The sequence below is a fragment of the Dipodomys spectabilis genome, unplaced genomic scaffold (assembly GCF_019054845.1).
Source record: "Dipodomys spectabilis isolate Male_0828 unplaced genomic scaffold, ASM1905484v1 ptg000136l, whole genome shotgun sequence".
Classification (NCBI taxonomy): domain Eukaryota; kingdom Metazoa; phylum Chordata; class Mammalia; order Rodentia; family Heteromyidae; genus Dipodomys; species Dipodomys spectabilis.
In genome coordinates, this window is record NW_024870813.1 from 7,903,318 (window position 1) to 7,928,780 (window position 25,463).

Here is a 25,463-nt window from a genome sequence, read left to right on the forward strand (position 1 = left end):
TTAGTGGCTGTGTAGATCCAAGTGCCTTCTGGAGTCGATTTCACTGCAGTGAAGGCCAATAATGAAAAAGGAGCAGTGCAGAGCAGCACACAGGCTCCTGGGTAGTTCCATCAGCTATACACTTCCCCCCAGCATGCTAACCAAGTGCTTCCCAGGTGTTCACTGGACTGTGTGAAAGCAGCAAAAACAGCAGACTAATGTCACAACACCCCAAGTAGAGCTTCAAATAGATCTCAAAGCCAGACCACAGGTTTTTACAGTTTATTAATCCCTTCGTGAAAAATTCGTCACCGCTGCAGGTCAAGGCAATGCAGGATCTTTATTCCTTTGGCTGTGAATCAAGAAAAGTTTTATTAGCAATTGCCTTGAACATTCCTTAAAAACAAACTCAAGTTTCAACAATTTCAAAAATTAATAAAACTCATGCAGAACAAATATTAGTGATCTCAAAACAATGTGAGTACCAAGAAAAACAAACATTCACGTTAGGAATGATACAAAAATGAATACAAGTAAAACTACTACTATACTTTAAAAAACAAACCATGTCACTGTTAGTACCTTAACAGGTCACAACCTGTGCATTTGCACATGAACTTGGAAATGTGCTCTGATGACCTGTTAAACTACCGCAGCAGTAAACCTGGTGTAGAACATTAAGCAATCTACAATCTACATTAAGAATTTGAATGATACCTGTTATCCAATCTCCAGCTCACTGAATCAGTGGCAGGAAAAGGGAAAGGGGAAGAGGAAAGAGGAAAAACAATAGTTCATTAGCAGTCCCTTTTCAAGCTCCAAAATAATCTGCATTTAAGTGCATGCAAACAGATACCTAAACTGTGCCCATTTAATTCTTTATAGTTGTACACAGAACACTATATAGACCTACAGTCACTGGTGTACTTCTGAGTTTCAGTTACAGCTAGCTAGCTTGATGTTAACAAGGAGGCCTGAGCACCCACTGAAGTAAGTGATCACTATGCTAACATGGGTGGACAAAATGCCTGCTGTGAATGAAGCACATCCACCTAACACTTGGGCCTCTCTGCTCACCTGAGATGAGCACCACCCAGACCTGGGAGTCTCCACAGATTAAGTCCTAGAACTTTGGGAGAACTCTAGGCAAGCCTTTTTAAAGGTATCTCAGTTTAACATTAAAGCAACTCTGTTGGACCCAAAAGATTAAGAATGTCAAACTAAACATGATTATGCACTGATGTCTGCATTCACTTTCCAGCAGGCTTTTCAGGGTGGCCCAGTGAGATGACCAGTGCAACCTGAAGCAGGAACAGTGCCGGCTCACATCCTCACGGGAAGCCTCATGGCTGAGTGAAAAAAACAATGCGTTAAATGTTCCTCAGACCTAGCTCAATGCTTTTGGCCAGTACTGGCAAACTCTTTACTTCATTTTTCACTCATGGCTGGAGCTCTCCACTTGAGCCATAACATCATGCTTTCATTTGCAGCTTTTTGCTAGGTAACAGGAGATGTCTTACTTGTCTGGCCAACAGTGATCTTGATCTCTACTTCCTGAGTAGCTAGAATTAGTCAGAGCCACTGGTACCCAGCCTTTTTTAAATTTGTCAGGAGGAATAATAATCCTCACAACAGACAGCAGTTCTAAGGTGCATCTAGAACTGCATAAGAATGAACAGTGTTGGAAGTAGAGCTGTGACTCAAATGGTAGAGTCCTAGCTTTGAGCAAAAAAAGTCCACCAATAATTCAAAGCCGAGTTCAAGGCCCAGTACTGGCACACAAAAAAATGAATAAACAGTGCTTATTCCAAGCTCTATCCATGGCCAAGTAGGCCCAGGGTTCCTGCTTTGCCAGGCACAGTATAAAAGCAAGCTACAGGGTAAATGGCCATGATTTTAAAACTACTACCCCACCCCCATGCTTAAGGCTTCTTCTACATTGCATATTTAGCTATTCATGTATCTGAAATGGAATAGACCATGCTGATCAAATGCTTATGAGAAAAGCATTATCCAATACACTTCAAGTAAGCTGTGAGTAGAAGGCCACTAGGTACAAACTTGGAAAACAGCCACATACTGGTGGCTCACGGGTAATCCTAGCTACCCAGGAGGCTGAGATCATGGTTAGAAGCCAACACAAGCAGAAAAGTTCATTAGTCTAGCTCCAAAATAACCAGCCAAAAAGCAGGGCTGGGTGTGTGGCTCAAGTGGCAGAGTAAGAGCACAGCAAATGCCAAGGCCCTGAATTCAAATCACAGTATAGCTGGGGGGTGGGAGGAGGAGGAGGGGAGGTGGAGGTTAATAAGAGGCAAAGGAAACAGCAGATGCTACCAGGGCAAAAGCTTTTATCAGCACACCCTCTGGGTTCACAGCTCCAGAAAAGGCTGCTCCACAGACGGGAAGGGGGCCCTTCCTCAGCTGTGTTAGACTAAGCAGTTTCCCAAATACGTGGTGGCAAGGACAGTGACTCTACAGGACATGACCTTCAGCGGGCACCTACCTTCAGTGAGTCACCTCACCACATAACATGCATATTTGAGTTTCTAAAATAAACGTGATTGCTTCCCTTTGCTCCCAACACAGTATTTTAAAACAGCATGTGTTCTAATAAATAGACCAAACTACCAAACTGTTGTCCAAAGCCAACATGCAAAGCATCATAGCAAACTGTGAAGGTGCTGCATTCCCACCCCACGCTCACCATCTCAGTACCTGCTACAGTACCTGCTAGACACTTCATTTCTGATGAACAAGAAATCCAAGGGTGGAGGGGACAGGCAAAAAGAAGTTCACAGAACACTCAATTATTCACCAACCCAGCACCTTGATTCCACCTAGACTATTTAGTTAGCTAGCAAAGCTGGTAAAAAGCCACTACCACCACTAACATCTCTTAGTAGCTTGGCTATCTGGAGGAAAGCAATCTGAAGGTCTTCAATGCCAGAAAAACATGGGCCACATTGATCCAGTGTCCATTTAATGAGATCAAGTTAAGTCCCAGTTAAAACCCTCTTTTGACAGTCCATGCCAATTAGCAGTTAAAACTTCTCATGATGGGATTTGAAAAGCACCCACCAGATCACTGAACCAATGAGGTGCCATTAGACACTAATCTACGAGCAGAAGAGGGGTGGCGGTGGCCGAGCTACTCTAAGGTGTCGAGATACTATCACTACGGAGCTTCTCAAGGCATTACCTTCTGTAATCCACAAGTGAGATAACAAAAACAAAAACATTAAGAAAGATTATTAACAAAACAAAATCCCTCCTTCATGGAAACTAAAAACCTACAATTAATGACATCTCTATTTTCCCCAAGCATACCTTCTTGCCAGCTCCAACATTGGCCTTTGCAGTCCCTCTGACTTTCTTCATTCTGTTTTTGCGTTCCTTTCGCTGTTTCCTCGAAGTCTTCTTCTTTTCATACAGGCCATGCTACAGGAGAAATTTAAGTTGAGGCATGACTGGGTCAAGGGCTATGAAATGCAGCTACCAAACCTTTTCTTCTTACCACTAGCCACCCTTAGGGTCTCTATTCCCATCTGTTCCTCTCTGAGGACAGTGAAACTATCAAGAACTCTACCCACCTAGCCATAGAGATTGAGGTCTAGGCAGTTTCACCTGGCCAACCTTCATACCTGCTATTCTTGCTGCCTGGAAGTTTCCAATCTTTACAAGCCATCTCAGCCTCAAGTCACCTCTCCAGAGCATCAATTAAAAGCAGTACAGTTAAGGGCTAGGCATAGCCAAGCATTGTTGACTTCCAGCTACTCAAGAGAGTGAGTGCGATCTGAGAATCTTGTTTTGAAACTAGCCTGAGCAAAAAAGTAAATAAAAAATTTTTTAAAAGCTGGACTGGAAGTGGGTGGGGCCAAGTGGCAGAAAGCTGTGAGCACGAAAGCTCAAGGCCTGCGTTCAAGCCAATACTGGCAACAAAAAACACAAAAAACAAGTGCAGGGGCTGGGAAGGTGGCTCAGTGGTAGAAAGCCTACCTCACATGCATGAGCCCTGTTTTCAATTCCTCAGCACCACATAAACAGAAAAAGCCGGAAGTGGCACTGTGGCTCAAGTGGTAGAGTGCTGCCTTACGCTGAAGAGCTGAGGGACAGCGCCCAGGCCCAGAGTTAAAAGCCCCACAACAGACCAAAAAAAAAAAAAAGTGCAGCCAGGCATGGTGACATGCCTGTTATTCCAACAACTTGGAGGCAAAAGATGACAGGTGGTATCAAGCACAAGGCCTTGTATTCAAATCACACTAGCAATACTTAATCATTTTTAAAATACACTTCATCACAATCTCCCTCGCAGATGTTGTCTGGGACATGGTAGCACGGAGTGACCTGAGCTAAAAGGATCAGACAAAACAAATACTTCAGTGATATTTTGTATACTGGACTGTAGGAGAGATAACCTGCCCAGCTGTGTTCCACTCTGTATTTGCTCAATACATGATCAAATAAGCCTCTGGCTCCTTGCTACCCATGGGATTAAATCCATACTCAAATGTCTGTACAAGAGCCTTCATGCTTCCTTCTATTTCACCCCACCATTTCCTATCTAGCCAATGTCCACAGGTACACTTTTATCTGCCCTTCGGAACCCGGCTCTTAATCCTTCCAGAATTCCTTCTAGGTCTTCATAGTTCCCACCCAACTTGGTCTGTGCATTCTCCAATACCCATAGTGCTCCTGAAAAAAAATTTCAATAGGTGTTGCAGAGATACTTACTCTTGCAAGTCTGTGTTTGGGCTCATTTTTCTTTGCATAATCCAAAGAATCATAAATCATGCCAAAGCCAGTTGTTTTGCCACCACCAAAATGGGTTCTGAATCCAAATACAAAGATGACATCGGGTGTGGTCTTGTACATTTTGGCAAGTTTTTCCCGAATTTCTGTCTTAGGTACTGTTGCCTTTCCAGGGTGAAGGACATCAATGACCTTAAAGGAGGTAAAGCATAGTGTTTGTTATAATTAAATATATCTGAAGGGCTGGGATGTAGCTCAGTGGCAAAGCACTTGCCCAGCAAGTACAACATTCTGGGTTTGATCCTCAGTATCAAAAAAGAAAATACAAAAAAAAATACAGTTAAATATATCTGAAATTAACAAATCAACAAACTTCAATGTGTCTTTCCTTACCATCTGCTTCCTCTGAAGTAGTCGGTTGGTCATGAACTTCCTGGTCCGGATAGTTACTGTGTCATTCTGAAAACAAAACACTAATTAATTAATCAGTCTATTCCAACTTTTTTGTGACTTTGCTGCTATCTTCTAGCAAAGTCATACTAAGCTCACTCAGTAGCCAATTTTCTTTAAAAAGCAAAAAGCTGGGTGCTGTGTGAGCCACCAGACTAGAGTGGTGTGGCTCAAATGGTCGAACGCCAGCTTTGAACTGAAAAAGCTAAGGGATAGCACCCAGGCACTAGTTCAAGCCCCAATACAGGCACATACCAAAAAGCGTTTTAAATAAAAGCAAATTCCAACAGCACAGGACAAACCTCACAGGACCACTGAAGTGTATCACAAGCCAACAAAATGCACTGGATTTAACGAGTCACTTTATGGTTATCAATATGGAGCCATTTTTCACCCTCACCACCACTGGTTTTGTGGACTGTGTAACTTTTTTGTGGAACTAACCTATTTGTAAGATTACTTGCCTCTAACTGTGTCACTGGCAACCCTGACTTCAATTGTTCGCTTTCTTCTCAAGCAAAGTCAATTTCAGGTATTATTCAGTGATACCTCACAGATGTCCAGCACAAATGTGATCACAGTAATGTCGTATGTCCAATCTGTGTTGTCTATCCTTGAAAAGCTGGAAAGCCCACAAGAAAACCATTCTCTTTGCATTTACTAACAGCACGCTTACAATTAAGGAAATATTAACAAGCTGAGCCATCGGTGGCTCACCCCTGTAACCCTAGCTACTCAGGAGGCTGAGATCTGAGAATCCAGGTTCCAAGCCTGCCCGGGCAAAGAAGTCCAATTAACTAGCCAATAACCTGAAGCGAAGCCGAGGTTCAAATGGGAAGGTGCTCGCCTTTTGAGTGGAAAGAACAAGAGTGCAAGGCCCTCAGGTCAAGCCCCAATACCAGCACATAAAAGTTCTAAGGAAGGGAAGTTTGTTCAGTAGCAAGTAACTGTCCATTTTCATCTTTAAAAAAGCACACCAAATTCTTCTCAGTTCTTGAGCAAATTAAAAGACAGTCGCAGGTGAAGCAAAACATTGCCTGATCATGAAGCTAACCAGCAGATACTTCGGGCTACGGCATCTTTGGGTGGCATCCCTTTCCAGGACCCGTTTCCCCGGGAAGAAATCCGAGGATGCTTTGGGCCGACAAGTTTCCTAGCTTCCAGGCAGGCACGGTTCCACCCGCCACGCCAGGGCGGGCCACTGCCTTCGGACCCACGCGGCCCGCAAGCAGCTTATCCCAGCACGAGGCTGCAAGAGGCCCAGCTCTCGTACGGCGCGCTCCGAGGACAGGAGCAGCGGACGCTCTCGCGGTCCCCGGCCCTGAAGCCCGGCGCCCGGCACGTCCTGGACTGCTGTCCCAGTAAGCATCGACTCCGGCGGCCCCCGGCAACCGGCCTCCGTAAGACAAGGCAGGGAAGGGCAATCGGGCCTCGGGAGGCTGTAAGTCAGATAGCAGGACCAGAAGACGAAGGATGGCTGGGATTGACAACAGATGACGGCCCGAGCTCAGGGAGACTCACCATGATGGCGGCAGACCTTCAGACAGCCAGGGAGAAAAGGGGCCTACTCTTCACTGGCCAATCATATCAGTACGCACGGAAGGACCCCAGGCAGCGCCGGAGATGGGCGTGGCCGTGGATGCGAGTACGACCGCGCCGGTGCCTGATTGAAAATGCCTGAGGCCCCGCCTTGCCGATGTTTGGCCACACCTCTGGGATTCATGATTGGCCGGTCCCGAGATACCGCAGCTCTAATTGACAAGCTTTATTAAAACGTGTGTTCCATTTCGTTCTCGTATTCCAGTTGCCGTTTAAGTAGATTCCTTATGAATTACAAGTAGGTAAACCTACAACGCATTTCAGATCTCTCCTGACAGCCTCCTCATTTTACAGCCTAAGGAAACTTCAGAGCCTTGATTTAAATCTTTAATCTTGGCAGAGTCTAGTGTCTCACACCTCTCTAGTCCTAACTACTTGAGGAGGCCAAGATTTAAGGAGCTGGATGGAGATCAGGGTTCAAGGCCAGACTGGGCTGAAAAAGTCCATTACAGTCTAGCTCCAAGGTAGCAAAAAGCCGAGCTGGAGGTATAACCCAAACAGTAGAGCACCAGAGAGCAAGCAGAAGGCTCGGGTTCAAATCCTGGTACTGGCATAAATCAATATTATATGTCATCTCAAGTACATGTTTGCTACATGGGTTTTTCGGGGTTTTTTTTGTGATTCTCTGACTAAGCTGTGTGTGTGTGTGTGTGTGAGTGTGCGCGCGCGCGTACGTGTGTGTGCGCGCGTGTGCGTGTGTGTGTGTGTGTGTGTGTGTGTGTGTGTGTGTGTGTGTGTGTGTAGTGTGCGCTGCCAGTCCCGGAGTCTGAACTCTAGGTCCCGTCCCTGAGCTTTTGTGCTCAAGGCTAGCACTCTGGCTAGCGCTCTAACAGCTTCACTTCTGGCTTTTCTTTTGTTTTGTTTTTGGTGGGTGTGGGGCTTGAACTCTGGGCCTGGACGCTGTCTCTCTGCTCTTCAGCTCAAGGCCAGTGCCCTACCACTTGAGCCACGGCGCCACTTCCGGTTTCCTGGTGGTTCATTGGAGATAAGAACCTCCCCGGAAAGCCTGCCCGAGCTGGCTTTGAACCGCGATCCTCAGATCTCGGCCTCCCGAGTAGCTAGGATGACAGGCATGAGCCACCAGCGCCTGGCCTGCTTCAAAACAAAATGCTTAATTAGAGCTAAGAGTCTCAGTGGAGAGTCCTGTCTGGGCTGGCTTCCACCCAGGCCCCTCCGATCTCAGCCTCCAGAGTAGTTATCCTAGCTCATCTTAGCTCCAGGGCTTTTAAAAAATAAGAATATGTTTATATTTTTTTCACCCTAACCTAATAACTTTTTGAACTGGAGTCTCACACGCAGCTGCTTGCTGTCATTTATTTCCTCTGGTTTGGCCAGACGGTGGCAGGTTGGTTTTAGCTTCTAACTTCCCTTGAACCCTTAGAGGCGCCTCAGTCACAAAGTCCCGGATGGACCAGGCTTTCCCGCGTGGACCTGCCTCTCACCTATTCTGAACAGGGATACTTGAACCGCGCAGGACTGGAGCCGTTCCAGGGGGCTCCCGCTAGGTGGCGGTGTGCTGCGCCTGCGCAGGGCACGTTGCCTCGGGCCCCTCTTGACAGACGCACGCGGCGGAAGAGGAAGCGGACACGTGTGGCGCTCTACGGTGGCCGTGGAGGTGCGGCGGCGGCTGTAACCCCGAGTTCCTTCGCGCCGCCCGGGGTGGGGGGTGCCGGAGCCGTCCTTGTCCCCAAGCCGAGTCCCCACGTGGGGGACTCCCGGGCGCCCGGCACCATGGTGAAGGAGCAATTCCGGGAGACGGATGTGGCCAAGAAAATGTAAGCCGGAGCGCGAAGGGGGCGGCCTGCAGGGGGCTGAGCTTCGGGGTCCCGGAGGGCCCCATGCCTGGACAACCGGACAATAAGGTTCCCGGGCGCCGGCGCCGGCCTGGGATGGGACCAGGCTTCCAAAGCTCCAAGTCTGGCATCTGGGGGTGGGGCCCGGGGCCCGTGCCCGCGCGCAGCGGGGTCGGGGCGGCCGCTCGAGACCCCCCGAGTCGCAGGGTGACCATTTCCCTGCAGGAACTCCTTCCCCTAGATCTGCCCCCCACGACCCCGCCGGGGAGCAGCCGGAGGGGGGCTCGCGACGAGCGCCTGGCACTGAACGTGGGGTTGCCAGCCCCATGCTGCGCCGCGTGCAGCTCGGGCCCTGGGCCCGAATGAAGCTGTCTATTCGGGCAGAGGTAAAGAGTTCTCAGTCGGGAAAGTGAATCCATCCTTCCAGAAGGGTGCTGGTGTGTGTACCCAGACCCAATGCCGGGCACCACAGTCTAGAAGGTGGAGAAGGAACTGACAGAGAGGTAGGGAAGGGCTGACATTGTCCAAAAAAAGAAATGTACGCTTTAGCTGACTGATGTCATGGTGACCCCTCTGTACTTCACCTTTATAACAACAACAACAACAAAAGTTTTAACGCTACCCTGGGTATGAGGAGGAAGGATGAGATGAAAGAGCAGAAGATCCATTAGGCCTGGGCGCTGTTTTTGACCTTTTTCTGCTCAAGCCTAGCATTCTGCCATCTGAGCCACAGCACCATTTTCCCAACAAGCCTTCCTCAGAAAGGGGGGAATATAAGGAGGCAGGAAGGGCACTCCACTGCAGGCTTTTTTGCTGGTGAACCACAGCTCCACGTCAGGCAAGTGTTTCACACTTTCCTGCTAGGGTAAGGATCGGAATCACAATTCTCAGATCTCAGCCTTCTGAGTAACTAGGATTACAAGTGTGAACTACCCAGGCTGGCTGAGGGTTTTGTTTGTTTTGATATTTAAAAAAAACAAACAAACCATCCCAGCAGTGCTTTGATAAGAGCTCTACTGTGAGGTTCACTCCCCAGAGAACGAGTTAAGGTAGGGAGGCTTTCCAGGCAGTGGCTGAGAGATCCAGGCAGAGGGTGGTACAATGATCTGCACTGGGGATTTGAGGAGGCTTTCTGGGCTGTAGTGGATTTTAGAGAGCCTTAAATATAAGGGGAGAGGATTAATGAAGCTGGGTCACTGGTGATTCACACCTGTAATACTAGCTGCTTTAGGGGCTGAGATCTGAGGATCATGGTTCAAAGCCAGCCCCAGGCAGGAAAGTCTGTAAGACTCTTACCTCCAATTAATCATCAGAAAACCAGAAGTGGCACTGTGGTTCAAAGAGCTAGAGCTAGCCTTGAGCAAAATTGCTCAGGGACAGCACCCAGGCCTCAAGTTCAAGCCCCACAACCAACAACAAAAAAAGAGGTTGGGGGCTAATAGAATGAGATCAGCACACAGAACTTTTCGAACTGGGGCAATTGTGGGGGAAGTTGCCTTTCCCTGGAACAGATATCTAAACTTATGTTGCCTCCCAGCTGTTCTGTACACTCACCCATTCAGGTCTTCCACCCCTTATCCCATTTAGATGGGAGATACTTTTTCCACTGGAACTTTGGTTAAGGTGCAAATTTGCGGATAATCTCAACACTCAGGCTGAAGTTAGAGAATGAATTCCATAAGATCTCATCTCAAGCAAACAAACTTAGCCAAGTTATATCTATGGACTTTTCTCCCTCTATTCTGTTATTCAGTAGTTGTACAAGGAGGTTTCAACTTAATGTGTGCAACTTGATCAGATTCACACCCCACTCCAGATCTATGTACTTTGAACTTAAAATCCTCTAGCACTGACATTAGATTACCTCCCAGAGTTGCTGAGCCCTGACACACACTCATGTACTTACTGACTTCATCTGGCACCATTCGTTAGCTTGCCTTTTTTGGGGGGGTGGGGGGGTGTCATGGGCTTAGGCTCTGTCCCTACACTCTTCAGCTGAAGGCAAGCACTCTACCGCTTGAGCCACGGTGTCACTTCCGGTTTTCTAGTGGTTTATTGGAGATAGTAATCTCACAGACTTTCCTGCCTGGGCTGGCTTTGAACTGTGATCCTCAGATCTCAGCCTCCTGAATAGCTAAGATTACAGGCATGAGCCACCAGTACCCGGCTTACCACTAACTTTTTATGCTCCGCTATGCTAGCTGTTTCAGGGTTTTGGGGGGTAGAAGGGATAGCATTGTTTGTTTGTTTTCTACAATGGTAGGGTCTGCACTCAGGTCATTGTACTTGCTAGGCTGGCAGTCTTAACCATATCTTCATCCCTGTGTTTCCACTGGGTGTTTTTGAGATAGGGTTTCATCCCACCAGGCACATACCTGGACAGTGATAGATTTCCTTTTGGCTTTCCTTAGTTCCTGGTATCACAGGCACATACCAACTCCTCTAGTTTCCTTGGATATGGAATTTCATGGACTTTCATGCCCAGGCTAACATGGTACTGCTCTGTTTCCAAATTTCAACATACACACACACACACACACACACACACACACACAGGACACTCCATCTTGCCTACTATAGTTTGAGATGGAGTCTCAGGGACTTTCTGCTTATGTTGACCTTGAACTATGGTCCTCCTGATCTCTGCCCCCAAGTAGCTAGTATTACAGGTATGAGCCACCAAGCCTCTCTGGAATATCAGTGTTACAGAGTGGCCATCTAACTGCACTGTGTAGCTTCCTCAGACAACTGCTTCCTGTCATTTAATTCTTTGGATCATCACATCTTCCATGTATAGCTGGCCCCACGTTTGTACTGGGGATTGATTCCCGGACACACTCCCCTCTTTCCCTGTGGATATTAAAATCAAAATGTTCAGCCGGGCGCTGGTGGCTCACGCCTGTAATCCTAGCTACTCAGGAGGCTGAGATCTGAGGATCGCAGTTCAAAGCCAGCCGGGGCAGGAGAGACCGTGAGACTCCGATCTCCAATAAACCACCAGAAAACCGGAAGTGGCGCTGTAGCTCAAGTGGTAGAGCGCTCGCCTTGAGCTGAAGAGCTGAGGGACAGCGCCCAGGCCCAGAGTTCAAGCCCCACAGCCGACAAAAAAAAATAAAATCAAATCAAAATGTTCAAGGTCTTTTTTCTCATAAAATAGCATAGTATTTGCAAATAAACTACTTGCATTCTCTTACAAACTTTAATTCAGGGGTTGGGAAGGTGGCTCAGTGGTAGAGCGTTTGCCTTGCATACATGAGGCTCTGGGTTCGATTTCTCAGCACCACATAAGCAGAAAAAAAAAGCCAGAAGTGACACTGTGGCTCAAGTAGTAGAGTGCTAACCTTGAGCTGAAGAGCTGAGAGACAGCACCCAGGCCCAGAGTTCAGGCCCCACGACCGGACCCAAAAAAAAAAAAACTTTAATTCATACCTCAGTTACTGAAAACACTCTCCCAGCCCTTTTTGCTTTTTAGCTTGCTCTTCAGATAGGGTCTTACCAGTTTCCTTCCCTTGGGCTGATCTCAAACCTTGATCTGCCTGTCTTATACACATGTGCCTCCGTGCCCAGCCTGGTAACAAGTTATGATGCAGTTCTTGCTCCATTTCTTTCCACTGCAGAAGCCACATCTGTTTTGGAATGAAGTCTCCTGAGGAGATGCGCCAGCAGGCACACATCCAGGTTGTGAGTAAGAATCTGTACAGCCAGGACAACAGTCACGCCCCCTTGCTCTATGGGGTGCTTGATCACAGGATGGTAAGACCCTGTCCTGCCCTAGAAAAGTGGGGCCTTCCTAATGGTCAGGAAGAAGCCAGGGCTTCCCTTCCTTCTTCCCCCTCCCACCCTCATCAAATCTGCCAGCGGCACCTCAGTTGGTTCTGATGTTGAGTCACCTGGTCAGGTATGGGCTGGTCCACTCCCTCCTAGTAGTTTCCACTGATGCTTGGCTGGGCTCTCCCCCAAGGGCACGAGTGAGAAGGACCGTCCTTGTGAGACCTGTGGGAAGAACTTGGCTGACTGTCTAGGCCATTATGGGTACATTGACCTGGAGCTGCCATGCTTTCACGTGGGGTACTTCAGAGCTGTCATCGGCATCTTGCAGGTAAGCCCATGGACCTCAGGGTAATTGGTCAGGGACACTGAAGTGAGACTAGGCATTGTGCCTGAAGGGGGCTACATTCAAAACCGTTCATCATCAAGATCTAGGAATGAATGCTCTGCAGCCAATTATACCTACCAGGTTCCTTCACTGGTGGGGACCAGCATTCACTGGTCGTTTGGGTTGCCCCCCAGACACTTGGGAGAGAGTTCTACAGGGTGTGGTCATGTCTCTGAGCTCACACCGGCCCCTCTCATTTCCAGATAAATACATGGGGTGGTCTTTGGGAAGCCCAAGGCACAGTGACCTGTTGATCATGTCTGGTCCCACCATGCTGCAGAGTAAAGAGCATGCAATTGAGGCCCCATTCAAGACCAAGTTTAAGCTCCCTGGCCACCAGATAATCTACCACAAAGAAATGGGGCTTTCTCAAGTTTAAGGAAGATGAGGACATGGTAAAGCCAGCCTGGGCAGGAAAGTCTGTGAGGCTATTATTTCCAATTAAGCACCAAGAAAGCCAGAAATAGAGTGGGGCTCAAGTGGTAGAATGCTAGCCTTAAGCAAAGAAGCCCAAGGACACCGCCTAGACCCTGAGTTCAAGCCCCAGGACCACCACCAAACAATAAAATAAAAAATACAAGACCTTGAGATGTAGCTCAGTGGCAAAACACTAGCATACACAAGACACTGGGTTTGATTCCCAGTACTGTTCCACCAATAATAGTGAAAACTCAAACTATAAAACAGCACAGAGAACAAGATAAGAATTAGCAAAAATCCTACCACTCACCTGTGAGTACAGCTAAATTCTAGGAACACAAGCTGCCTCTCAGTGGATCTCCATGCAGATCTGTGTTTGCCATCTCTCAGTTCAGGGTACAGAAGGAGAGGGGCATTTTAAAGAAGGGAAAGTTTTCATCCTGTCATTGTTTCCTCTGCTTTGCTTTACTTGTAAAAGATGATCTGCAAGACCTGCTGTCACATCATGCTGTCCAAAGAAGAGAAGCAGCAGTTTCTGGATTACCTAAAAAGGCCTGGCCTGACCTACCTCCAAAAGCGAGGCCTAAAGAAGAAAATCTCAGACAAGTGCCGGAAGAAGAACATTTGCCACCACTGTGGGGCCTTTAATGGTGAATAGAATAAAGCCCGGGCTCAGTGAGGGCCTGTTTCATTCACTCTCTCTGTTTTGTTTATGTAGCATAATGTTTTAGAGTCCACTTTTTGTTTCTATAAATTAGTCTTGAGATCCAGCCACTGAAGCACTGTTAGAAAGTGTACGTGGGCTGGAGCGGTGGCTTAGTGATAGAGTGCTTGCCTTGCATGCAGGAGGCCCTGAGTTCAATTCCTCAGCACCACATAAGCAGAAAAAGCTGGAAGTGGGCTGAGGCTCAAGTGGTAGAGCGCTAGCCTTAAGCTGAAGAGCTGAGGGACAAGGCCCAGGCCCAGAGTTCAAGCTCCATGACCAACCAAAAAAAAAAAAAAGTGTAACAATTTCTATAATTCCACCAACCAGACTCTACCTCCAGGCAGCCCAACTGAGAACCTGTTCATTTATTTTTGTTGTTGTCCTGAGACTTGAACTCAGGGCCTGCACAACATTGTCCCTGAGCTTTTGTGCTAACGATTAGCGCTCTACCACTTGAGCCACACTTAATGGAATGTGTATGTACACATGCACACATGTGAGTAACTGAGTAGCTAGGATTACAGGAGTGAAACACCGGTGACTGGCTATTTTTATTCTTGGTAAATGAATTAACTCTTAACAGGTACTGTGAAAAAGTGTGGCTTATTGAAGATAATTCATGAGAAATACAAAACCAACAAAAAAGTGGTGGATCCCATTGTGTCAAATTTTCTTCAGTCCTTTGAAACAGCCATTGAGCATAACAAAGAAGTAGAGCCGCTGCTGGGAAGAGCACAGGTGAGCCTAAGCATGCATGACTACCCTCCTGCCCCTTCCCTACACCTTGCACATGAGACCTTGCATAAAAATTACCTCCCCCGCTCCCACCTACCCCTATAATACCACCTCCTTCCAGTAGAAATGAGAAGACCAACTGGGTTAGCACCCAAGTAACACTGATGAAATTGTGACATGTTTAGCATAAATTTATATGCATTGGCCTTTTACCTTTGAGAGGTGTGTGTGTGTGTGTGTGTGTGTGTGTGTGTGTGTGTGTGTGTGTGTGTGTGTGTGTGTGTGTGTGTGTGTGTGTGTGTGTGTGTGTGTGTGTACACACATACCAGAACTGTGTAATGTGTACCAGAATTTTACTTGGGGATTTGAGCTCTCTTTAGCTGTTGCTCAGCTTGCTCACTTAGAACCAGTGGTCTTTCTTGTCAGACCTGGGGCTTGAACTCTGGACCTGAGCTCATTTTGCTCAAGCTAGAACTCTGGCCTTTGAACCACAGCACCACTTCCAGCTTTTTCTATGATTAATTGGAGATAAGAGTCTCACAGACTTTCCTGCCTGGGTTAGCTTCGAATCACCATCCTCAGCTCTCAGCCTCCTGGGATAGCTAGGATTATAGGCATGAAAGTAAACCATTTTTTAATTATACAGGTAAAGTATATTGCATTTTTTAATGTGTGCCAGTACTGGCACTTGACCACAGCTATAACTTAGCTTTTTCACTCAAGGCTGATACTCTACCACTTGAGCCATACCTCTACCACAGGTTTCTTGCTGGCTCATTGGAGACAAGAGTCTCATGGACGATCCCCTCCCGGGGTTGGGTTCAGACTGCCTTTTTCCAGGAGTGTAGCATTTCACACCTTTATGAGCAGCTCAGCATGACTAAATTGAAGAGACCTGAGTGCATGGTTCTTGATCATTACTTGGTCACAGAACTGTTCTGTGTTGAAATAAGTGAGGAACTTGCACAGAAAACAAATGTAGATCCAAACTCAGACCCACATAAAGAAAACCCAGAGGTTGGTGAGCCTGCAGACGAGTCCTCCATAAAGGTGAACAGTCCTGTCTCCCCTCTGCCTTGTAGACTGAGTAGCAGGACTGCTGGTGGGTGCCCTGCCAGCCAGGTTACCTCACCACTGATCTCAGCCCATACTCTGTGACTAGAGTGCTAAATATGGGTCTCCTCCTGCATAAAGCTGGTGTCTTCCCATGCTTTTCACCATTGCTTCCATTTTCTGCCGCAGCCTTGGGTGCTGGTGAGGAGTTTATGGCAGGCGGAGGTGAGGAAGGGGATTTTGCTCTGGATAAGGGCCCAGAGGCCTCTTTGCAGTGTCCTCCCTCCCCAGCTGCACATGAAGTCCTCTGGAGCAGGACCACCTAGCTTTCTCTCTATCACAGCATCCTAATGGCTTGTTTCTCACTCTGTCCCCCTCACAGAGTTACATGTAGTGATTCTACATATCACATGCTTCTCAGTCACCACTCAGATCCCCAGAAAAGTTAATAAGCCAGAAATAAGACAAGAGGGCTCCCCTCCCCCCATTTTTTGTGTACCTGTCCTGGGGCTTTAACTTAGTGCCTCAACACTGTCTCTGAGAGTTTTTTTGTTGTCGTTTGTTTGTTTTTTACTCAAGGCTAGCGCTCTACCACTTGAGCCATACCTCCGCTTTCTAGCTTTTTGCTGCTTAATTGGAAATGAGAGTCACACAGATTTTCCTATCTGGGCTGGCTTTGAACATCAGTCCTCAGATCTCAGCCTTCTGAGTAGCTAGGATTACAGACATGAGCCACTGGTGCCTGGCTAAAACCTATTTATCTTAAATCTCATAATAGTTTATATTGTCTTTGAATTAACATTTTTTTGTTTTTTGTTTTTGTCAGTCATGGGGGCTGAACTCTGGGTCTGGGTGCTGTCCCTCAGCTCTTAAGCTCAAAGCTAGCTCCCTACCACTTAAACCACAGTATCACTTCCGGCTGTTTTCTGCTTATGTGGTACTGAGGAATCAAACCTAGGACCTCATGCATGTGAGGCAAGCACTCTACCATTGAAGCAATTTCCCAGCCCCATGAGTTAACATTATTAATAAAAGTACTATGTTGTAAACTTACTCATAAGAACGATGAAAACTATTAGAGAGATCTTAAGAAAAGTAGGATTGCTGTTCTACAAATAACTGTTAACACCTCAAACCCATTTTCTCTTTGTAAAGATGTGCATTTTGTCCCGAAATGAGATAACACAAATTTAATTCATGTACCAATATTCCACCAATGCTTCTCATACATATCTGTGATGTTATTTTGTGTGTGTGACTTCATAGTCTTCCATATGGGGGTATGCCATGGTTTGATGTACCCAGGAACTGCTGTATCCAACCTGTATTTCACAGCTTTTGTGAACATCCCATTGCAGAATCTTCGTGTTTGTTTGAGTTATTAGACCTGTGGAATAACTGTAAGAAATGGCATTATTGGCCTAGATAATGGAATAAAAGGCCTGCACATCCTTGTGGCTCCTGCAGCAGAATCTCTGACATCACTGATAATGGACCCTAAGTCGGGCAGAGGGGAGATCTGTAAGCATTAGATTAGTTAGAAAACTGACCTCTCCTGCTTCCCATAGGAAAATTTGAATCCCTTAATAGTTCTGAATTTGTTCAAACGAATCCCAGCTGAAGATATTCCTCTCCTTCTGATGAACCCGGAAGCTGGAAAGCCCTCAGATTTGATTCTCACCCGACTTCTGGTGCCTCCCTTGTGTATCAGACCCTCCGTCGTGAGCGATTTGAAGTCTGGCACCAATGAAGATGATCTGACAATGAAATTGACAGAAATCATTTTCCTGAATGATGTCATTAAAAAGGTTGGTGCTTCCCAGTAGCTTCTAAGTTTCACAGTACATCCATCTGATCAAATGGACTGGCTTGGTTCTGATTTTGCTCTGTTCATTTTAGCATCGAATCTCTGGAGCCAAGACACAGATGATAATGGAAGACTGGGATTTCCTGCAGCTGCAGTGCGCCCTGTACATCAACAGTGAGCTCTCAGGCATTCCCCTTAACATGGCGCCCAAGAAGTGGACCCGTGGATTTGTCCAGCGCCTGAAAGGGAAACAGGGTAGGTTTCCTACCAAAAATGCAGAAGACGGCCACCACATTGAATAGCATTTCGTGGGGCCCATGTCAGTTATTTGTTTGGAGATCTCAGTCTCCCAGACAACATACGGTGTTCCTTGGAGACCAATAAAGTTTTCATTTATTTAGGTCGATTTAGAGGCAATCTGTCAGGAAAGAGAGTGGATTTTTCTGGTAGAACAGTCATCTCTCCTGACCCCAACCTCCGGATTGATGAAGTAGCTGTACCTGTTCATGTGGCCAAAATCCTAACTTTTCCTGAGAAGGTAAGTACCATTCAGCTCTCCAGTTTGGTTATGTGGGGTTGGGAGTGTGCACATGCCCACCAATACTGGGTCTTCACCTCACCTGAGGACCTCACATTTTTGCTTTGCTTTTTCACTCAGGGATAGCTTTCTACCACTTGAACTCTACTCTTAGCTTTTTGCTGGTTAGAGATAAGAGTCTCATAGACTTCATGTCCCAAAGTGAAGACAGGAGAGTCCTGTCTAGTTACCTACCCCAACAGTTTGTTTTGTTTGAGTATGTGCTTAACTTATACACGTAGAGCCATTTACACAGTCTGTGGTACAGGTAGCCACAGATGTATCTGCCGTGTGTGTGTGTGTGTGTGTGTGTGTGTGTGTGTGTGTGTGTGTGTGTGTATTGCATGCCATAGTAACATTACTATCCTCCAATTCTCTAATAAGTTTGATGTCTCCCTATACTGTTTTTTTGCCTCATGTTTTTAAGATAAGTAGCAAAATCCACCCCTCGTCAGTGACCTTGGGATGAGTTGTTCATTCTTCTCGGGGCAGAATCCCAGTCAGAACTGTGGCAGTATACCCAGAAAGGCTCCACACTCCGCATACACCCAGCATGTGTGTGTAAAATGGTATTTACAGCCCCTCTACCACATGCTTTCTTTTCCATTGAGAGTGAAATAACTGCAGAGCCTGATAAGAAGAACAATGCATTGATTAGGTGAGCTCTTGAGGTTCACAGTGAGCTCAGATCATTGATGATGCTGGTGAAGTTTGTGTCAAGTATCCTGATGAGTTAGAAATGATAGGAGGATGACTTTTTCTGAAATGGTATTCTGGAAGACAGTTGTCTAAGAGATGTCACAGAGCAAGGATATATAAGTTAGGTTCTGTGGTACCATTTTCACACCGTGTAAAACTTAGAGGACCCTGGTAAGTAATGGCAGAGAAATTGCCACTTAACTCTAGGACCAAAGAATGTTCTAGAAAGAAGGTCCAGCCTACACATTAGTCCAAACTATTTTACCAATGAGGAAACTTAAGACCAAGAAAGGACTTCTTCTAAACTGAGATTGTTTTCAAGAGTCTGTACTCACAGTTGTAGGACACAAATTGCCTAGGATGCCTCTAGAAACTGGACAGGGATAGCTGACTAGCTTATGGAAATCTGAAAGCTTCCTGCATCTCACTATGTTTTATGTGGTCCTACAGGTGAACAAAGCAAACATCAATTTTCTGAGGCAGCTGGTTCGAAATGGCCCTGATGTCCACCCAGGAGCCAACTTCATCCAGCAGAGACACACTCAGATGAAAAGGTGCTACCTCCCACCAACCCACAGTGACGTTCCCCATCACCCATCTAAAGAACACAGTCCCTTCTGACACGTGGGAAAAAAATGCCTGTTTGAGTTATAGTGGACCAGTGTGTGTCGTTTACTGTTTGCCCATACATGAAGTGCCCATTTGTTCCCTGACATGTAACATTGGACCTTTGGGATATGGAAGTGGGTCATTTTCCAAGTCACTGGGTTCTCAGGGTTCCCTTGAGCTTCTTACAACCTACCGGCACTCATCTCTCCAAGTAGAGTTCTCACCTCACTTGGTATGCAAAATGTTGACCTGACCACTAGTGTCTTTGCTGTCATCAGAAGGTTTGATCAGGTCATGGAGGGGGAAAGCAATGCTGTGTTTGTGTGATTTTTTTAAGACCATTTTTTTCATATCTTCACACTTTTTTTCTGTATATTTTCTAATATCTGTATTAGGGATTGCACCTGCAAGGTGAGTACCCTGACGCCACATCTCCAGTCCCTTTTTTGTTTTGTTTGGATCTTGAGATTATATACTCCAGGGTGACGTTGAACTTGTGACCTTCCTGCCTTTCCTCCTAAACAGTTGAAATTACAAGCAGGTACCACTATGCCCAGCTATACTTCAGCATTTCTTAATGCTTCTGTGTTAAGCTAGAGCTTACAGCTCAGTTGTCATAGTATAATAGACAACTTGGTTTTTTTGGTGACACATAAATAACACTAGGGCTTTATTTATTTATTTCCGGTTGTGGGTCCTGAACTTTGGGCCTGGGCACTGTCCCCCAGTTCTTCAACTCAAGGCTAGCACTCTACCACTTGATCCACAGCGCCACATCCAGCTTTTTCTGCTTATGTGGTGCTGAGGAATCGAACCCAGGGCCTCATGCATGCGAGGCAAACACTCTACCACTGAGCCACCTTCCCAGCCCCAACACTATGGCTTTAAAATGGAGGTGTTTATAGAACTTGGTGGCAAACATGTTATCCCAGCACTCAGGAGGAGGCTCATGTAGCAGGATAGCGAATTCTAAGCCAGCCTGGGCAGAGAGACCCTCTGTCAGAAAAGCAGGGCAGGGAGCATCTTAAATTTTGAGGAGAATGTTTGAAAAAAAGCCCTGGTGAGATGTGATTAAACACTATCAAGCTTGACTCCTCATCTAAAGTGGGAGAAATTGGTGGGAAAACTCTGATTGAACAGGTCATGTTTATCACCGCACATTCAGGTTTTTAAAATATGGAAATCGGGAAAAGATGGCTCAGGAACTCAAGTTCGGCGACATTGTGGAGAGACATCTTATTGATGGAGACGTGGTGCTGTTCAACCGGCAGCCCTCATTGCACAAATTGAGCATCATGGCCCACTTGGTGAGTGTGGGACTGCAGTCTGTTATCTCTGGAGTGCAAACTGGTTGTGTGTTTTTAATGCAGTACTAAACACCCAAAATTAAAGTTGCTTAAAATCTCATACCACCAGAACTTGTAAACTTCTTTTTTCGGTGGCAGTACTACAGTTTGAACTGAGGGATTATGTTTGCTATGCAGGCACTGTACCACAGAGCCGTGCCTTCAGCCTAAAACTAAAAAGAAGAGTACAATGAATTCAAATATTTCTGTCCTCAATGTGTGATAATTTTCAAGATTTTTGCTATAGCTACATTTGTTTTTCTTTTTCTTCTGTACTGGGATTAATCCCAGGACCTGGTACATGCTAGGTAAGAATTCTACCATTGAGCTATAATTCTCAACCTTTGGTGGGATTTTTTTGTTTGCTTACTTTTTTTTTTTCTTCTTGCCAGTCCTGGGGCTTCAACTCAGGGCCTGGGCGCTGTCCCTGAGCTGTTTTTGCTCAAGGCCACAGTGCCACTTCCAGCTTTTTCTATTTATGTAGTGCTGAGGAATTGAACCCAGGGTCTCATGCATGCGAAGCATACCACTGAGCCACCTTCCCAGCCCTGTTTGCATTTCTTAAATAGCTGTACAAAGGGGTTTTAGTTCAGCAAGTCAGTTTATGATTACAATGCATCTTGATCAGTGTCTTGTCTTCCACTGATCTCCTCCATCTCCCATACCCACAAGTTACATAGTTCAATTTTAGCCCTTAGTGTTTTGAGTCTGGGTTTCATCATGTATCCTGAAGACACTGGCGATCCTGTTTCATTGGTCTCCCAAGTGCTGCCCTTATAGGCCTATGCCACTACTCTCAGCCTCCTTTTTCTTCCCTCTGACAAACCCATGTGCTGTGTCTTTTTTCTTTGTTTTCGGTTTACACTGTCAGAAAACTAGCCCACAGTGCTCTAGTCATACCGAACAAAATGAACAGCCATTTCTTGTTCTCTGTAGCCCCTAGTTCACACACACATTTCCTCAGATGTTTCCGATATGCCTTATTACATTTGGTTTGTTGATCCAGGATGCAAGGTGTACATGGTACATTTAGTTGACATATTCCTTAGCCTCCATTGTCCTGAACAGATGTACTCTTCCTTTTAAAAAAGGCCAGCATCATTGTTGAGGAAGCTGGGTCATTTGTCCCATATTTGTTCCAGCCTGTACACACATGGCATCAAGTGTTTATTTCTTCTTTTAGTCCTGTAAGGTGGGAAGTTGCAGTCTGAAGGTGTGTGCAGATTCAAGGCCTACTTTGTGGCCTAGAAGAACCCTGGATGGTGCCAGCTCTTTCTAGGCTTCTTAAGGAAGCACATGGAGTCTGACCCACTTTTAGTGATGCTTTAAGGAGGCTAGCTATCAGGTGCTTCATGCTTCAAGATGCAGCCCTAGTTAATAATTTTTCTTTCTTGGCACATTTATTGTCTGGGATTCTTAAAATGAAGAAAAAAAATTCCTTGTTTTGATGCTAATTCTGTTTCCTCCAGTCAGATTGGGGAGTAAGAAAATGGTACTTGCTTACTTTCCAATTACCTGGCATTTCTACTTTGTTTTAATTTCTTCTTTTCCCATTGCTCTAATAGCCAGGAGGGTTATTTACTCAGATATTTTAATCAGCTTGTATTATTAGTCTTTTTCAAATGCAAAGCCAGACATCTTTGGTAAGAGGGAACTATGGACTCCTGTGTACATATTTGCCTCACAGTAGTAAGCCCATTTTGAATGAGGCTATAATAGGTACACACATATACAATCCTGACAGATGATATTAGAAATGTATTTCTTTAATGTGTTCAGTTTTCTAGGAAGAGACTTTTTAAAAATGGTTTGAAACAGAAGCTTTTATATGCATGCCTAAATCCTATTCCTGCTCGTTTTCTGTGCTGTTCCAAAGGCCAGGGTCAAGCCTCACCGGACCTTCAGATTCAATGAATGTGTTTGCACACCCTACAATGCAGACTTCGATGGTGATGAAATGAACCTTCATCTGCCTCAGACGGAAGAAGCCAAAGCAGAGGCCCTTGTTCTCATGGGGGTATGTAGTGTGGTATGGCCTGGCTTTGGTGCAGAGGAGGGCAGATCCCCTGTGATAGCCAAGGAAACAGGCTTTAAAATGTTCATAAGTGTGCCAGTACTGCCTGTATTGTTTCATCTGGTTCTCTCTCTCCTTCCTTCCTTCCATTCTGTTTTTGGGGGGGGGGCTCATACTGAGGCTTGGACTCAGGACATCCCAGTCTCAGCTTCTGCTTACAGCTTTGAACCTGCCCGCTCCCTTTATAATACATCCTTATTCCCACTTTCTTCCCTCTACTTTCAAAGCAGCAGTGGTGGGTTTCATATGCTATCTTCATATACAAGTGGGGTTTTTGTTTTGTTTTTTGGTGATACTAATTTTTTTTTCCTGGTACTGGGGGTTGATTCTAGGCTTTGTGCTCTCACCCCACCCACCCTGGCTCATGTCTAGTGCTTTTTTTTTTTTTTTGCCTCCCCTCAGGAAAGAACTGGGAGTTAGTGAGGAGCTAGGGCTCCCATTTCTCAGCCTTTCTTTCAGCTATTTCTGCACTACAATTTCGAAAACTTGGTGATACCAATCTCCTGGCTGCATAAGAGTGGCTGACTTGTTGTGTCTATTTTTCCTTCAGACCAAAGCTAATCTTGTAACCCCACGGAATGGGGAGCCCCTCATTGCTGCTATTCAGGATTTTCTAACAGGTGAGTTTGTGGGATTCATGGGGAAGGAGAGTTCTGACTGGAGCAGGTGATTCTTGTAATAGTGACTCATTTTGCTGTTTGTTCATTGCATTGGCTAATGTACTTATTTGAGGTATTTTGCAATCCCAGCATGGGCTGGGCATTTTCTAGTATTTTGCCTAGAATCCTGTTTCGGTCAGTAAGCAGCAGTGAGTAAGACAAAGACATTTATGGGATGAGAGAGCCAGTAAGCAGCTGTGTATTTGATTGATGTGTACTAGTATTTGAACTCAGGGCTTATGCTTGATAGAAACTATTCTACCACTTCAGCTATACCCATAGTGAGCAGTTATGTGTTTTGTTTTGTTTTGTTTTTTTGTTAGTCGTGGGGCTTGAACTCTGGGCCTGGGCTCTGTCCCTGAGCTCTTCAGCTTAAGGCAAGCATTCTACCACTTAAGCCACAGCACCACTTCCCGTTTTCTGGTGGTTTGTTGGAGATAAGAGTCTCATGGGCTTTCCTGCCTGGGCTGGCTTTGAACCATGATCCTCAGGTCTCCACCTCCTGAATTGCTAGGATTACAGGTTTGAGCCACCAGCACCCGGCTTGTATGTTTTAATTCATTAGAAATTGCCTCATTTTATGTGAAAGTTAAAATTTTGTGGGTGTTTCCCAGTGTTGGGTTTTTAATTTTTGTGTTGGTCCTTTACACTCTCAGGTGCCTATCTTCTTACCCTCAAGGACACTTTCTTTGACCGAGCCAAAGCTTGCCAAATCATTGCTTCAATATTAGTTGGCAAAGATGAGAAAATTAAAGTGCGCCTGCCACCCCCTACGATATTAAAGGTATGTGTGGGAGGAGTGAGTGTGTGGATGGGTGGGTGGGTGGGTGTGCACCTTTGTGTACTTGGTTATCCATGTGGCTAAGCCAGTGGCAGACAATCACTGGGTGTCAAACTCAGTCCCTGAATCTCTGGCTTCCCTCCTCCTGCAGCCTGTCACCCTGTGGACTGGAAAGCAGATCTTCAGTGTCATCCTCAGACCTAGTGATGACAATCCTGTGAGGGCCAACCTCCGAACCAAGGGCAAGCAGTACTGTGGCAAGGGGGAAGACCTGTGTGTCAATGATTCCTGTGAGTAGGAGGAACTGGGCTGTGGAGAGAAGAGCATGTGGCCAGGACTGAGCTGCTCTGGGTAGTTAGACTCAGCAAACAAATCCAGTATGCCTCCAAGGCCCCTCACAGGAGGCTTATTCTTCAAGAACATTGCAGCTGGTATTTCTTGTCTCGGGTGTAATGCCCTGTTTCTCTTAAAGGTGGAGATCACACAGACGTGGGTTCTAGTGGGAAGCGCTTTCTTCTCAAGTGATTCTTTTTATCTTAAACTTTCTGGGGGAGACAGCAACAAGGGTCCTGTTATTTAAATCATACTATTTGTTTCTCTATGTCCAAATGCATTTAGTGTCTAAAAACACAACTAATAAATACCACGAGAGCTTTTTTGTTGTTGTTGTTATTGGTTGTGGGCCTGAACGCTGGGCCTGGGTGCTGTCCCTGAGCATTTCAGCTCAAGGCAAGTGCTCTACCACTTGAGCCACAGCACCACTACCGGCTTTTTCTGCTTATGTGGTGCTGAGGAATCGAACCCAGGGCCTCATGCATGCAAGGAAAGCGCTCTACCACTGAGCCACCTTCCCAGCCCCAAGAGCTTTTTTTTCTTTGGGTGCTGAAGATGGAATTTGTACATGATGCTAAACAAATGCTCTACCCCCAAGTTATACCCCCAAGACTAATATCTTTTTTACCTGTCTCAACTTGATAGTAAGCTTTTGATGACATGAAGATCAGGTGTAATGGGAAGAACTTAAATGCAAGTCATCTGAGACTGTCAACAATAGTACAACCCCAAGTATGTTCACAGACCAGTATCCACTTGTTACCTTCTGGGGAAAGAGCCTATATCACCCCAGTTCACTATCAAGCCACCCCCTAATAGGCTACTATGGGCAGTACTGATGTAGAATGGACTTTTCTAACACAGCCTTGATATTAGAAAAAATGTAGGAAACTGTGCTAAAGTGGATTTTCATGCTTTGCTAAAGGGTAGAATTTCAA

General features: G+C 45.9%; 2 protein-coding genes across 8 annotated transcripts in view; one reads left to right on the top strand and one right to left on the bottom strand.

Annotated features, from left to right (window-relative positions):
• Positions 1–246: 246 nt before the first annotated feature.
• Positions 247–6,768, bottom strand: Rps24 (ribosomal protein S24). Of its 7 annotated transcripts, none has more exons than XM_042690248.1 (8): positions 6,700–6,768; positions 5,122–5,187; positions 4,711–4,920; positions 3,307–3,417; positions 3,179–3,181; positions 2,707–2,724; positions 697–718; positions 247–331 (listed from the first exon to the last, which is right to left on the bottom strand). In XM_042690248.1, the coding sequence occupies exons 1-6, from the start codon at positions 6,700–6,702 to the stop codon at positions 2,719–2,721; spliced, it is 399 nt and encodes a 132-aa protein (XP_042546182.1). In that variant the 5' UTR covers positions 6,703–6,768; the 3' UTR covers positions 247–331; positions 697–718; positions 2,707–2,718. The 7 variants fall into 7 exon arrangements, with proteins under 7 accessions (XP_042546182.1, XP_042546183.1, XP_042546185.1 ...); XM_042690249.1 differs by having other exon boundaries at positions 2,695–2,724; XM_042690251.1 differs by lacking the exon at positions 3,179–3,181.
• Positions 6,769–8,365: 1,597 nt separating this feature from the next.
• The window catches only part of Polr3a (RNA polymerase III subunit A), a 47,202-nt gene continuing 30,104 nt past the window's right edge, over positions 8,366–25,463 (top strand). The window contains exons 1-14 of the mRNA XM_042690319.1: positions 8,366–8,552; positions 12,188–12,323; positions 12,532–12,669; positions 13,625–13,796; positions 14,436–14,590; positions 17,209–17,448; positions 17,540–17,702; positions 17,849–17,985; positions 19,174–19,277; positions 20,498–20,639; positions 22,555–22,695; positions 23,303–23,372; positions 24,068–24,195; positions 24,344–24,482. Of these exons, the coding sequence (XP_042546253.1) occupies positions 8,509–8,552; positions 12,188–12,323; positions 12,532–12,669; positions 13,625–13,796; positions 14,436–14,590; positions 17,209–17,448; positions 17,540–17,702; positions 17,849–17,985; positions 19,174–19,277; positions 20,498–20,639; positions 22,555–22,695; positions 23,303–23,372; positions 24,068–24,195; positions 24,344–24,482 (1,909 nt within the window). The 5' untranslated portion in view covers positions 8,366–8,508. The remainder of the gene's footprint in view (positions 8,553–12,187; positions 12,324–12,531; positions 12,670–13,624; positions 13,797–14,435; positions 14,591–17,208; positions 17,449–17,539; positions 17,703–17,848; positions 17,986–19,173; positions 19,278–20,497; positions 20,640–22,554; positions 22,696–23,302; positions 23,373–24,067; positions 24,196–24,343; positions 24,483–25,463) is intronic.

Excerpts from the sequence above, each read along its gene's own strand:
- Rps24 (XM_042690247.1), bottom strand. Across the intron at positions 4,921-5,121 it reads TACTTCAGAGGAAGCAGATG|GTCATTGATGTCCTTCACCC; the intron begins GTAAGGAAAGAC and ends ACCTCCTTTAAG. Across the intron at positions 3,418-4,710 it reads CCAAACACAGACTTGCAAGA|CATGGCCTGTATGAAAAGAA; the intron begins GTAAGTATCTCT and ends TTTCTCCTGTAG.